Source organism: Trichosurus vulpecula, chromosome 1 (genome assembly GCF_011100635.1).
Source record: "Trichosurus vulpecula isolate mTriVul1 chromosome 1, mTriVul1.pri, whole genome shotgun sequence".
Taxonomy (NCBI): Eukaryota; Metazoa; Chordata; class Mammalia; order Diprotodontia; family Phalangeridae; genus Trichosurus; species Trichosurus vulpecula.
The window spans coordinates 91,900,503-91,915,296 of NC_050573.1; the positions used below are offsets into that span (position 1 = coordinate 91,900,503).

The following is a 14,794-nucleotide window of genomic DNA, read 5'->3' on the forward strand; positions in this document are numbered from 1 at the left end:
CCATGTAGTAATTCTTTCTTTCGATTCATTTGGTTTAACCTTTTAGGTGAAAGCCAAACACTTCCATAGTGGTAATTTAGAAGGTTCTTTTTGTATATAATTTTGGGCAGGTCACTTCTCCTCTTACAGAGTCTAAGTTGAAAAGGACCTCGGAAGATATTTAGCCTAACTCCTAAATGAAGGATGAGATCCCTCATGAGAGGCTATCCTGTCTTTAGTTGAAAATCACCAATGAGAAAGACCCTACTTTTCCTTTTTCCATTCTACTTTTAGACAGCTCTAATTGTTAGGAAGATTTTTCTTATTTTAAGCTGAAATCTTAATTTTGGCAATTTCCATCCATTTATCCTAGTTCTATCCTTTGGAGACATCTGAATAAATCATTTTTCCATGTGACAGACTTTCAAAAAGTTGACTGTCACATGTACCCCTAAGTCTTTTCTTCTCATGCTAAACTCTCCCATTTACTTCCTTTGATCACCATATAGTATCATCTCTAGCTCTTCCATTGTCCTGGACACCTTCTTCTCAGTATCCTTCCTAAAATGTGACTCCAAAAATGGAACATGATACACTTTGATTCCCAGTTTCCTCATCTAAAAAATTAGAGGGTTGAATTAGGTGATCTCTATGGTCCCTGCCAGCCCTAATGTACTGATTTCTTTGTTAATTTTGTATTTAAGTAGTTGTAATGATGTAATTGTAGTTGAAATGTATTTAGATTTGCTTATATTTTGGGAAGGAATTGTAGAGGTGGTGTCTTACTTGGTATGTGTCTCTGGCAGCCAAATCTAAACATAGCTGATATTTTTCATTTCAATCCTTCATTAAAAAATAACTGCTGTCTGAATCTATTTGTTTAAGATTGATTCAGCCTTGGGCATTATTAAGTAGTAGCAGGCACTAGTGAATCTTGGAGAACATCTAATAGTTCATTTAAATATAGTTGATCTCACAGTTAAAATACTTCTTTTTTTGAAATGAAAAACAATTTAGACAGACAGGAACATTGCTGAAATTATACTCTTTGATGTTGATTCTTTTCTTTTAAGACATCCTTTTGTAGAGCAAAGAATGTTGGATTTGGTGGTCAAAGGACCTGGTTCACATTCCAACTCTCCCATTTAGTAGGCTGTGCAAGATGGGCAAATCACTCAATATTTTGGGACCTCAGCCTCCTCTTCTGGGACTCCATGACCTCTATAGTACCCTTTACCTCTAATTTCTATATTGTGTCTCATCGGAACTCAGAATGACCCAGATTTGCTAAGTGAGGCATTCATTTGTACAAGATACAAATCTGGTAGTTGAAGAGGTGCCTTTCGATTTCTTTCATTAAGTAGATTGTTAGGATATGTTGGCTGAATTAAGTAGAATTTATTCTTTCTTGCCCCTAAGATTGTGATTCCTAAGTCCTGTCCACCTCCTGCATCCCCTTATGTGCCAACCTGGTGTTCTCCCCATTATCTCAGGGAGCATGTGAGATGACTCACAGAATTATCAAAGCAAAGTGATATTCTAAAATATGTTCCCTATAGTATGTTTCTGTTTAGCACTCAATTTTCCTTTCACTGGATATCAGTTCTCTTATAATCGTTATAGTCATGAGTTTATTGTAAATAAATGCTTTGTACATGGTGGGCACCTAATTTTTTTTTAGATTTAATTGAACTGACTTAAATTTTACAAAGGCTAGGAGAAGATCAAAGTAAGGTAAATCAGTAAAGAGACCAACCATAGTGAATATATATGTTCTAGACCAGGTGTTTTCCTTTCCTTTTTCTTGAAGCAGAATGTAAACTAGTTTATAGCCATTGGAGCATTCTAGAGGATGTGCTCCTGAGAGAATTTTAAAAAAATTGGAATAGTAACATTGGGAACGGAAATTGTAGATATTATTATTATTGTAACTTTTATTGTTCTGTGTCATATCAAAAAATAAACGTAGCAAAATTTGCTACCTGTGAACATAGGTTAGGAAGGAATGTAATGTACTGAATATCCTCCCCTGGATTTGGGGTCAGGGGAGAAGTGGGTTCAAATCTACCTCTAACAAAGACAAGTCATCTAACCTCTCTGTACCTTAACTTCCTCCTCTGTCATGTGGAAAGGAAATAAGAATTTATTAAGTGCCTGGGTGCCAGGCACTGTGCGAATCCCTTTACAAATATTGCCACATCTTGTTCTCATAACAGCCCTGGGAGGGACGTGCCCTTATTATCTCCATTTTCTAATTGAGGAAACTGAGGCAAACAGAGATTAAGTGACTTGCCCAGAGTCATAAAACTAGTCAGTAACTGGGGCTAAATTTGAATTCAGGTTTTCCTGACTCCAGCGCAACACTCTATTACTGAACTGGCTCTAGGGATGATACCTGTAATACCTAACAGGAGTTTGAGGAAAACAGTTTAAGGTTTGCAAAACACTTTGCAAATGTGGGTTCTTACTCATACAAATTGTTTCAAGTTTGAAATGGACCTCAGCTACTATTAAATCCAACCCCTTTGTTTTACTTATGGGAAAACTGAGGCCACAGGAGTTAAGTAACTTTCTTAAAATCACATACGTTTTTAGAGGTAGAGCTCATGTCTTCCTGAATCATTTGTCTGTTGCCTTCCTGCTATAGTTAATAGCTCCTTTCACTTGATGACATATACAGTGTTTCTTGATGGCAGCTGGAGAAATTCCCAAAATTTTTGTTTTTTCCTTTAACATCCCTCCCTATTCCCCAACTTCTTGTTTGTCCATGGGGATGTATATTTAGGAAAACCATCCAAGAATGACCCAATACCTTTTATTAAGTACAGGTAATCACATAGTGCCAGCGTTAGCAGAAATAGCCCGGTGGGTAGAATCTTATGTCAGAGGAGACCTTTGCTGTGCACTGGTTTAAGCCCGTTGCTCTTGGCATCAGTGCCTCATGATAAGGCTTGACTAATATTAACCTAACAGATGGATAGGTAGTTTAGAAAAACCAAACTCAGTATGTACTTCCAGTGTTTCTGGGGAAGGCAGAACTCCCATGGATGATTGTCCAAACATTTTTATGTTCTGAGTTCATGTAGTCTGGCATCCATTTATCTCAAGCTTGCATTAACTTGCTTGGTGATTAGGTCGTAGAGGGAAAAGCTATATTTCATTAGATTAGAGGTAATGTTACATGCTCACAACTTTTACTGTTAAATCAGCAAATATATGAGAATAATAATTCTTTCCATATCTAATGTGCTTTAAGTTTTACAAATCATTCTTCTAACTCTTAGAGCTGGATGATGCAAGTTTTATCATTCTCCATTTATAGAATAATCTGAGATATATGAAGTGATTCGTCTATAATTAGGCATAATTTAGTAGAGCTTGGATTTGAACCAAGGTCCTCGACTCTAAGACCAGTGTTCCCACTATAGAATTTTGTATACAGTTTTGGAGGCACTAAGAAGTAGTGATGCTGTGTGCCTATGGTAAATAATTATAGAAAAAAATTTAGCCTCTACCACTTGCTTAGAATGTAACGGGATAAACAGAATACCTGTGTATGATAAAGTATAACACAGTTAATTGCATGTATGAACCCAGAGAGGTGTAGTCAAAAGAATGGTGGTCTTATGAGACCTGGATTTGAATCTTCTCCAACAATTGCTAGCAATGTGAGCTTGGGAAAATCACACAGCCTCCCTAGGCCTCAGTTTTTTCACCTACAAAAAAGGTATAATAATCATTGTACTTACCTTATATGGTGGATGGGTAATTGATCAACAAGCATTTGTCAAACACCTATTATGTGCCAGTCACTGTGCTAGGTGCAGTGGATACAAGTACAAGAAATGACACAATCCTTATTCTCCAGGAGCTTATATATTTAGGGCAGAATACTTTTTAAAGTGTAACACATTATATAAATTTTAATTAATCATTATCATACAAAAATATGAATTTGAAAAATTAGTTGCTTGAGTGCAATATTATTGAGGCCTAGCTTAATTGAAGTCCACGTGAAACAGATATAAGGACTTTGTGAACAGGCTTGATGTAAGCTAGCAGTGTGATAAGGGTGATGAAAAAAAAGGAAACGCAAACTTTGTTTTATATATATTCATATTCCATATTTTTGGAAAAAATAGTCCTACTATGTTCTGTCCTAGCCAGACCATACTTAGTGTTGTGTCGTGTTCTTGGTGTCACAGTTTGGATGAAGCTGACAAATTGGAGCTTGCTTAGAGCAGAGTAACTAGAATAAGGCATTGGAAAATGTCATATTAGGATTCTCTCCTTTACTCAAGACATATGAAGAGGTGGCCTTTCCCCTCATCAAGGCCAACCTCTCTACATGTATCCATTCCCTTCCATTTTCTCTACTGGATCTTGCTCACAACCATTTCATTCTTTCCCCTCTATTTTTTAGTCCCTCCCTATTAACTGTTTCACTTCTTCCAGCCTTAAAAAACCTTTACTGGACTGAACTATCTCCTTAAGGTATTGTCAGTATTAGCAGTTGATAACCAAATATTTATATGTCAAATTGATGCTGTTTCTCCTCCTTTTCAAAGCTGGCAAAAAGTTGTCTACAATTGGTACCTTTACATCTTTAAGTCCTTCCTGAATATTTCATTATCTGGATTCTTACTTTCCTGGTTAACTGACATTGCTTTCTCCAAAGTTACCAGTGATCATTTAATTGCAAAACCTGGTAATCCCTTCTCAGGTCTCATATTTTTTGCCTTATTTGACACTACAGACCACTCTTTACTCAGGGATACTCTCTACTCTTTTCTCACTACTCTCTTATTTCTTTTCATCAGTCATCTTCACTGGATATCTATCCATATCCCACCCCCTAAAGTTTGTAGACTACAGGCTTCTGTCCTTGGCCCACTTCTCTTCCCTTCCTATACTCTCTTGGTGCCCATGTCAGCTTACATGGGTTCAGTTATCATCTCTGTGCAGATGATGCCCTCGTTCATATATCTCTACACAGTCTCCTGATCTCTAGTCCAGTATCCCAATCTGCTTATTGGATATTTCAAATTGGAATGCCTTGTAGACATCTCAAACTAAACATGTTAAAATAGAGTTAATTTATTTTCCCCCAAACCTACTTCTCTTCTAGACTTCCTCATTTCTATTGAGGGCATTACCATCATTCTGAGCACCCAGGTTAGCAATCTCAAAACCATCCTTAACTCCTCATTCTCCTTCACCTATCCAGTTAGTTTGCCAAGTCTTATTTATTTATCACCAACAACATCTCACACATCCTTCAGATTCCCTCAGTTCCTTCTGTTTCCCTCAGTTTACGTGTCTGGCTCTCATCATCTCTTGCTCAGACTATTGGAATAGCTTTTGAATTTTTTTTTTCTTCACTCCAGTCTCTCCCATGCAGCTAGGTGCAAGTTATTTTCCTAAATCACAAGTCTGAACATGTTACTTTGTTCAGTAAACTCCAGTCGATTTCTGTTGCCTCTAAGAGCAAATATAAAGTCCTTTGTTTGGCATTGAAAGCTCTTGCCAACCTAAACCCTTTCATGCTTTTTTAGGCTTCTTATACTTAGTCCCTTCTATGGACTCTGTGATCCAGCTGTACTAGTTCTTGCATAATGTAAAAGGACCATCCTGCAGACTTCCTTCTCTCTTCTGGGGTTGCGAGTGTCCCCACTCCCTCCTCAGCTCTGCAGACCCCAAAGCCTGAGAGGCCTCAGTGCCTGGAGTGGGGTGTACCACTGCTGCTGCTGCTGTACTGTCTTCCAAATCTGTGCCTTCACCCTGGTTGTCCTTCATGCTTGGAATGTTCTTCCTCACCTGTTAACTCTGCTGGCTGCTTTTAAGACTCAGCTCAGATCCCACTTTCTGTAGGTCTTTCCTGGGTCCATCAGCTAATATCATCTTCCACCTGAGATTGCCTTCCTCCTGTATAGATCTTGAATATTCTTAGTTATTTACATGTTTTCCCCATCATAATGTGACCTCCTTTAGAACAGTTACAGTGTATATACCTTTCTTTATATCCCATAGTGCCTAGTACAAAGTAAGTGCTTAATAACTGCTTGCTGATTGACTGAAGATAGTGCTGTCCTTTCTCACCTCTACCTCTTAGGTTGCTTACTTTCCTTCAAGACTTAGCTCAAGTGCCAGCTTCTGCAGGGAGCCTTTCCGCTTTCTCCCATCTCATAATATCTTCTCCTCTAAGGTTATCTAGTATGTACTCTATATGTATCTTGTTTTATACTGATTCATGTCCATGCTATGTTCCTTGTTGGAATGTAAGCTTCTTGAAGACAATGGGCTGTTTTTACTTTTTCCTTTGTAACCCCAGCCCGTAGCACACAACATGTATACATACACATATGTATGTGTGTATGTGTGTGTGTGTATGAAATTGTTGATTGATTACTGCCTCTATTTCCTTCATCAGACTGTTCCCTATGCTTGAAACACTCTCCTCTACTTCTACCACTTACCTCCTCCTTCCATGTGTTTCTGTTCCATGGTAAGATCTCCCTATTTGGTTAAGACCTTCCTCTTCTTGGAGCTCAAGTAATACTGCGTTTGTATTTTTCTTAGATTTTCATGGAATGGTTTGTTGCATGGTTGTTTGTATGTGGGACCATGTTTTATCTACCAAAACACCTAGTGTAGTGCTGTGCACATAGCAGGTATTTCATAAATTTTTGTTAAGTAAATGAATGAATGAAATAACCTTCTTTTTATTCATTGACTCAGAATCCTAAAGTTAGAAGCTCAGTTATGCTTCAAACCCCAACTCACATGCTGCCCTGATTGTAAAAATGTTTATACCTTTTTTTTATTATCACCTGCATTTCCCAATGTATCCTTTCCCATTTTCTTTCCCCCTCTGCCTCCCAGAGAGGCATCCCTCATTACAGAGAGAGGCAGAGAGGGAAAGACAAACAGTTTGAGTAAAGTAGCCAACACATTGAAAGTGACCACCCAGACTCTGCTTGAAGACCTCTACCAAGGGAGAATTCATTACTTCTAGAAGCAGACCATTCCTATTTTGTATGTATTTGTTTGAAACCTTTTTCTTACTCGAAGCCTAAATCTCAAGCTTGAAGACTTCCAGTTACAAACAAGGCAGCTCATAAGAATCATAGCATCTCAGAATTGTAAGAGATTTTGATGTTGTTCCTACAATTCCATGTGAGAATATTAATTACTTCCACAATATTTGCATGAAATTATAGAATCAGATTTTTTGAATTAAAAGGGACTTTAGTGGCCATTTAGTTTAGACCTACAAAAATCCCTTCTAAAAAATGTACCCAACAAGGGGTCAGTTATACCACTCGTTTTTGGAAACCTCCAATGAGGAAGAACCCACTTTCTCCCCAAGCAGTCCATTCCACTTTTGAATGACCCTTTTTGTTAGGAAGTTTCTTCCTCAAGCATAAATTTACCTCTTTCCAACTTTTACCCATTGCTACTAGTTCTGACCTTGGGGTGCAAATAGAAAAATTAAAATCTCTGTTCTAGTTGATGGCCCTTCAAATACTTTAAATAGCTTTCATTCTCCCCTTCCAAAGGATTACTCATTACATTGCAGAGGTAGTTCATTCCATTGTTGATGTCCCTTTTTATTAAAAATATTTTTCTTAGATTTTTTTGTTTGCTTTTCTTTAATGTTTCCTTATTGATCCTAGTTCTCTCCTAAATTCTTTTGGGTATTGTTCACTTTTCCAAGCACTTGGACCTATCGCTTTTTAATTTTTTCTTCCTATTCCTCCCTCACTATCATAAGTTCATTAAGGGCAGGGAGTCTGTGTTATGTTTCATCTCTGTATCTCTAGTGCCCATCATAGTGCCTGGAAAATATATGATGCTTAATAAATGATTGTTAAATTAAGTTGGACTTCCCTGTGCATAAAATAACCTTTCATTTTACTTGGTCATTGTTAAACAGTGACACATTTTCTCCCTAAAATTTTCATGTGTACTTTACTTTTCTAGAAAAGCTGTATGGTGACTTTTTGAGTTGGAAACTGGAAGAAACACTCGCTCAGTTTCCCTTGCAACCAGGAAAGACAGCAACATTCACTGTAAATATCAAAGTAAAATTGGATTTCTCCTGTCAGGAGAATCTCCTGCAAGATCTCAATGATGGTAAGTCTCCTTTTCCCATTTTATTTAATTCAGTTATTTCATGATCATTTACTGAAGTCTGTTGCATTGCTGGACACTATGATAGACAGACACTGTAAAGACAGAAATTATCACAGAAGGAGAGTCAATTAGTATGCAGAGGGCCTTCTTCCAATTCTTTTCATAGTAAGTGGATACCAGGGGGCAGCTAGGTGGCACAGTGAGTAGAGCACTGACCCTGGAGTCAGGAGGACCTGAGTTCAAATCCAGCCTCAGACACTTGACACATGTACTAGCTCTGTGACCTTGGGCAAGTCACTTAACCCCAATTGCCCTGCCTTCTCCCCCTCAAAAAAAGTAAATGGATACTAAGAGGAGCATATTCCTGATGTCTACCAGTAGTTTCTTGGACTTGCAGTATAACTAGACCATCTTTTTTTTTTCTTTCCTCTTCTGGTCTCACATTTCTCTGATATCCTTCACCTCAGTGCTCCTCTATACTTCCTGGTTTATAGTTTGTTGTAGCCTGACCAAGCTTACCAGGTTGCTCTCCATTGTCCTTTGGATGAGGCATACATCATCACTAGAATACTGATGTTAAAAAACAGGCATTTGTTCCAAAGTGACTCCTGGAGTTATTAAAAGAACTGTCCCATTTTTCAGACTGTTTTCCTTTTCTTTCTGTCAATCCAGAGTCCAGTTGATTGTCTATTTACATTGTCTGTCCCTGAAATATGTAGTTATGGACGAACTCTACATGTCTATCTACATGTCTAAATCATACAAAATACCTTTAAAGTTGAAGCAGCAGAGATAACTTTATTCAGTGACCATTTGATTATTATTATTATTATCAGGCAAAGATTAAGACAGGGAAATGTATGCTCACCATGGAGAAGGGCCAGCATAGAGTCTAAGGCAAAGAGGGATTCCGTAAAGATGGTGAGGTTCTTTAGATCCTGTCATCTGGGGGGTGACATTTTACTGAGTGCATTGAGTCCGTTATCATTACTGGTCCATAATCAGCCAGATGAGCTTGTATGACTATTCATATAGGAAAAAAAAAGTGGAAAATGAATGCCTGTATTTCTATAGGTTGTTCATCAACATAAAAATAATTATGTAATAATAAATCATATTAATAAGGATTGTGAATCACTTTCTTTATTGTATTATGTGAAGTAGGTAAGTGAAGCTAGCATGGAATACTGAAGTCAGAAAACCTGGGCTTGAATCCCAGTTCTGCTGCATGCTACCTTTATGACCTTGGGCAAGTCATTTATCCTTTCTAGGCCTCAGGTTCCTCATGTATGAAATGAGGAGCTTGAACTAGATGATTTCTGAGATCCTTCAAGCCCTAAATCTGTGATCCTGTGATTTGTGATTATAACATTTCCATTGTAAAGATGACAAAACTGAGGCTCAGGAAGAATAAATTGTCCACTGTCATATGGCTAATAAGTGATAGAGACATACTCAAACTCTGGTCTGTTTAGTGTATTATAAAAAGAACACCAAGTTTTGATTTTTTTAAAAATTCAATTAAAAATGTTTTAAATAAAAACATTTAAGTAAGAGGATATAAGTTTAAATTCTGTCTATACAACTTTCTTTGGCTAATTACTTTACTTCTCTGGGCCTCAATTTTGTAAAATGAGGGAATTGGATTAGGTCATCTTTAACATCCCCTCCAGCTCAAAATAATTTTTCCCTTTGAGGGTGATAAGTGGACAGCCACACTGCTGCCACATTTGGCAGTATCTCCCCCCCCCTACTCAGTAAGCTCCAGTGGCTCCCTATCACCTTCAAGATCAAATGCAAAATCCTCTATTTGGCATACAAAGCTCTTCATAACCTAGTCACTTCTTATCTTTCCAGTCTTCTTACACTTTATTCCCCACCACATACTCTTCAGCCACCTGGCTATTTCATGAATTCAACACTCCATCTCTCAGCTCTGGGCATTTTCTCTCGTCCTCCATGCCTGGAATGCTTTCCTTCCTCGTCTCTTCCTACTGACTTCCCTGGCTTCAAATTCTAATTAAAATCTCACATTCTACAGTAAGTCTTTTCTATCCTCTCTTAATTCTGGTGCCTTCCATCTGTTAATTATTTCCTATTTGTCTTATATATAGCTTGGTTGTGTGTATATGAGAGTGTGTGTGTGTGTGTGTGTGTGTGTGTGTGTGTGTGTGTACCTCTCTAAGTGATGTATGAGAATGCAAATACAAACAGATAGTAATACAGCCTCTGCTCTTAAGGAACTTCCATTCCAGTGGGAGAAGAGGACATAAAAGGGAGCTGCCTGGCTTGGGGATAACAGGCATGGGGACATTGCAGAGAAAGTCCAGAGATTCAGGAGTGCAGCCTGGAGACTAATAAAGACATATCTGGCCTGGACCGCCTTCTTAAAAGGGAGATTCTGGGAGGAACCAGACAATTAGAGGGAGTAGGCGTGGGAGTGGTGGGTATCACCCGTTGTGAAATTCTGGGATGGAGTTAATTTTGAGGGTGAAGAGTTTCCTAGGGTCATTTTAGAGAAAGTCCGGGAGAGTCAGGAGCACAGCCTGCAAAGGGATGAAGGAATCTGGACTAACTCCTAACTGAAGCCCATGCTTGTCTGGGTTCTTGGTGAGTGGTCATGGAGGCTCTACTTGAATACTTTCAGCTTTGAGGGACCTTATTCCTTATAAGGAAACCTATTCCATGTTTAGACAGGCCTAATTATTAGGCAGTTTTTCCTTGAATCAAGACAAAATCTACCTTTTTGCGACTTCTACCCTAGTAGAAGGGTACTTCTAGTTTTTTTTTTTTAAAACTCCTAATTTTACTCTTAGTTTTGCACTTTGGGACATAGAACCAAAAATTGAATCCAGTTTCTACCTAATAGCCTTACAAATAGTTGGAGAAAGCCATCTTATTCCTGGTAAGTGCTAACCTAGTGTGTTGGTAAGGAAAATGGGATCTTAGCACTTAGTTGGCTTTTGTTTCCTTTGAGTAATTCAGTGTATTTCATTGAGCCTTACTAGGTGCTAAGCCCCAGGCCCAAACCCCTATTAGGTGTAAAACCTATGTGGGTGTGGATTGGTAACTAAGGTGGGGCCCAAAGTGGGGCTAACTTAGGGGAGGGCCTAGTTTACACATGAGTTTGAGTGATATGTTTGGGACATCAGAGGCTTTTAGACCACATGGGTTTAAGTCGCCTCTTTGTGACGATTCTAGGTCACATGGGTGAGTTGCATGTGTGACTCACCCCTGATGCTGAAAAAGATATAAAACTAGGGGTTGGCTTTCTATTCTTTGGAGCTCTTACCCACAGCACTGATGGCGTGAGTGACTCTGGGCCAGCCCCTTCCATGAGCTCCCAGGCTGAACCTAGATGTTGGTAACTATGAATCTGTATTTGGTCTGTCTGTTTGTAATTTGTTTGTATTTTGTTCTGAAGTTCAAGGTGCTGGCTTTTTCCCCTGAACTAAGTGAATGCTGTCTGTATGCTGGATTAAAGTAAACTTGTCAACCCCTTAAACGTTGCTTTCCTTACTAAAGCAGATCAAAAGAACCTGTGCATTTGCTGCGTGCTGGTAGCCTGCTTGTTGTTGGGGTTGTGTTGGCCTTTCAACCCCACAACAGCTGCTAGCTGGATTGTTGAAACACCTAGCACCTGAAATGAGTTATTTACTAAAACTAGAGATCTTGAATTGCCCTCTGTTTCCTGAAAGATAAAGCAAAAGTGAAAACATTTTTGTTAAATACTTTTTGTCTTCCAAAAAAAGTTCAGTAGATGAAAACACTAGCTATTAGAACTTCTCAGAAATAAAACAAGCTTTCTTGTGATAGTATGAATTCCCTGTCATCTAGAACCTGGATGACCACTTTTTGGGATATCATATCTACAATTGATACTTTAGCCTTGGATCATGTACTTGATTATCTTTTAATCCTTTCCTCTTTTGGGATTCTAGGATTCCACAAATCACATAACTTCTAAGACTTTCAAATTTTGTAGATGTCACATTTAATATTGATCAAATAGTGTTCTTAAATATTTCTGACAGAATTAGGGGAAAATTTTTTTTTGCTCAATACATTAAAACCTAGAACGATTGTCAAAGAAACAACATTATGTTGGAACCTTGAGCAACCCTTCTAAAAGGATTTGAAAAGATTCCCCTCCCCCAATGTTTGTAAACTCCTTTACTATGCAATGTTTGAATAAGGTTTTGTGTCAGCAGACAGAAGGTTACTAAGAGTTTGGGGGAAGGGGGAGGAAGTTATGTATAGAGGGGGTGTTTGGAATAAATAGCACTGACACCTGCCTTGGGAATGCTTGATTAGTTGCTCTCCCAGGTGGTAGGTCTTGACAAATGGTCTTCCCACTGTGAAGGTTTGGATGTGAGAAATGGAGGAAAAGGTGATGTTGTCTTCTGATTCTGGCCATCTGTGTCATATTTTTAGACTTCAGGATACAGTTTGGAATTCTGGGAGGCAGAAATCTGAACTCGCTGACTAGTTTGTTTTCTGTCTTGCAGACGATATTTTACCATGTTAGTGGCTACATGCCAATTGAATTGTGGATTTTGGGGGAGCAGTCTGGAACTGGGTTTATCAGCCCAAGAACCATATCTCTTCTTATATCTCCTAAAATACAGGGCACTGAATAACTTTATGATGATGGCTATCAAACAGCTTATAGGTGAAAAGTATTCCATGCCTCAAGTTTCTGGCATCAGAAGCACATATATAATCAAAATATATATCCTCCACTGATAGTGGATCAACAAAGATGTACATTAGTTTAGTTAGGCCTTTTGGGTGAACTTTGAGGGTTTAGGTCAGTTTTGAAAGGTAGCATCACATAGAATAAAGAATAGAGAGTTTGTAGTCAAAAGATTTAGGGTTAGATCCCAGATCTGTCATTTATTATCTGTGTGATACTAAGTCACTTTCTCTCTCTGGGCCTCAGTTTCTTCTGTACAGTGAAGGAGTAGGACTAGATGATTTCTCAAGTTTCTTTCAGCACTGTTTTATCATCATCTAACAAAATTTGTGATGCAGGATATAAATATAGAATTGCCCAAGGTTAGGTCAGTTGTTCAATAGCAAATCTTTATTGAAAAATAGTTATTAGTATTTAATATATGTACTGTATTGGGCTGGGCAGTGGTGTATACAAAGGTAAATGAGGCATGTCTTTTAGCTTTGAGGAACTTACTATCTAGAGAGAGAAATAGGATAGGAATAGTGATAAATGCAGCACAAATTAGAATATGATAAATACATAAGAGGAACATAAGATACTTTTAGATGAGAAAGGACCCACATACTTGGGGAAGCAGAGTAGCCTTCATGATGGAGATGGCATTGTAGCTGGAGCTTGACGGATGGACAAGATGTCAGCAGGCCAAGATGGGGATATGGGAAGAAGGCCATTCCAGGCATAATAGGATATATTCATATGAAGATTGATATTATAGTTTGGCCAAGTTCTACAAAGACTTGTTCCACATAAAATAAATCTGATAAAGGAGAAGCCTCCACCATATGTTCCCTTCATGCAAGCAGGCCCCCAGTGACTGGCTGGATTGTACCATACCAATTCCTTAAAAAAACTCTTTTTGTTGATGGAGAATCATTTGTTTTCTAGTCAATGTGTTATTGTTCCCAAGGGAGATGCTCTCATTAATACTTTGCTATGCCATTGAGTGTGACTGTGATTAAGTCACTTTACTTATCTCAGTCTCCTTATCTGTAAAATAGGGATAATGATACATGTAACTATCTACTTCACAGGGTTTTTCTTAGGCTCAGGTATAATTTCATATATATATATATACATTTATATATATATATATACATATGTGTGTGTATTTCTATTGTCATCATCATCATTAAAAATGGTCATTTAAAGGAGGGATGGAAAGCTCTGACAAAGGAAATTATGATGAAAAGAGGGACAATTCTGGTGAAACAGAAGACAGGGAATTTTCTGAATAGTTTGAGGGTGGTGCAACCCAACTCACCAACCAGTTTAGATCTTGAAAAGACATGGAAGAGAGGGGAAGGAATAAAGGACTAATAGAAACATAGGGCATGATATTGTAAGAATAGTGACAGCTCAGAATGAGCTTAGCCTGCTGAGGATAGATAAGATCAAGAAAAAGAGTTTTCTGAGCTATATTAGAGAGAAGAGGAGGAGGAGAAACAGAATGGAACTTGTGGTGGATTGCTCAGTGATAACTGACCACAGAGAAGCTGCTCAGTTCTTTTTTCATTGTATTTCCTCTGCCAAGAAGAGTGACCTTTGACTTGGAAAGGAAAACACAAAAGTGGCTGATGTCAAGACAAGTGAGGAGAAATAAAGAGATCCCTAGCTCTTCTCAATAAGTTCAAGTCATCTTACCCACCAAAAAGGGAAAGCATCCTTGCATAATGAATTAACTAGCAGATACGATTAAAGATCTCCTGTTCCTAATCTTAGATTATAGAAAACAGAAGAGGCAGTATAGGATTGGACATGGGCAAATATTGTACCATTTCAAAGTGGGGAAGAGAATGGAACCTGCACAACATATGACAGTGAGCTTGGCTCCCAATCTCCACAACATTTTAGAATGTTGAGAACAAGATGGTTATTGGATAAGAAAGTGGTGATCACAGAGAACCAGCATGGCTTCATCAGGAACATGTCATGCCAGGCTAA

The 14,794-nt window shown here is 38.2% G+C and overlaps 1 protein-coding gene across 2 annotated transcripts in view; it reads left to right on the plus strand.

Moving 5' to 3' along the window:
• TRAPPC9 (trafficking protein particle complex 9) overlaps positions 1–14,794 on the plus strand; it is a 1,018,418-nt gene that overhangs the window by 267,786 nt on the left and 735,838 nt on the right. For both annotated transcript variants that reach the window (XM_036742028.1, XM_036742029.1), the window contains one exon: positions 7,963–8,115. In XM_036742028.1, coding sequence (XP_036597923.1) covers positions 7,963–8,115 — 153 coding nt within the window. The remainder of the gene's footprint in view (positions 1–7,962; positions 8,116–14,794) is intronic.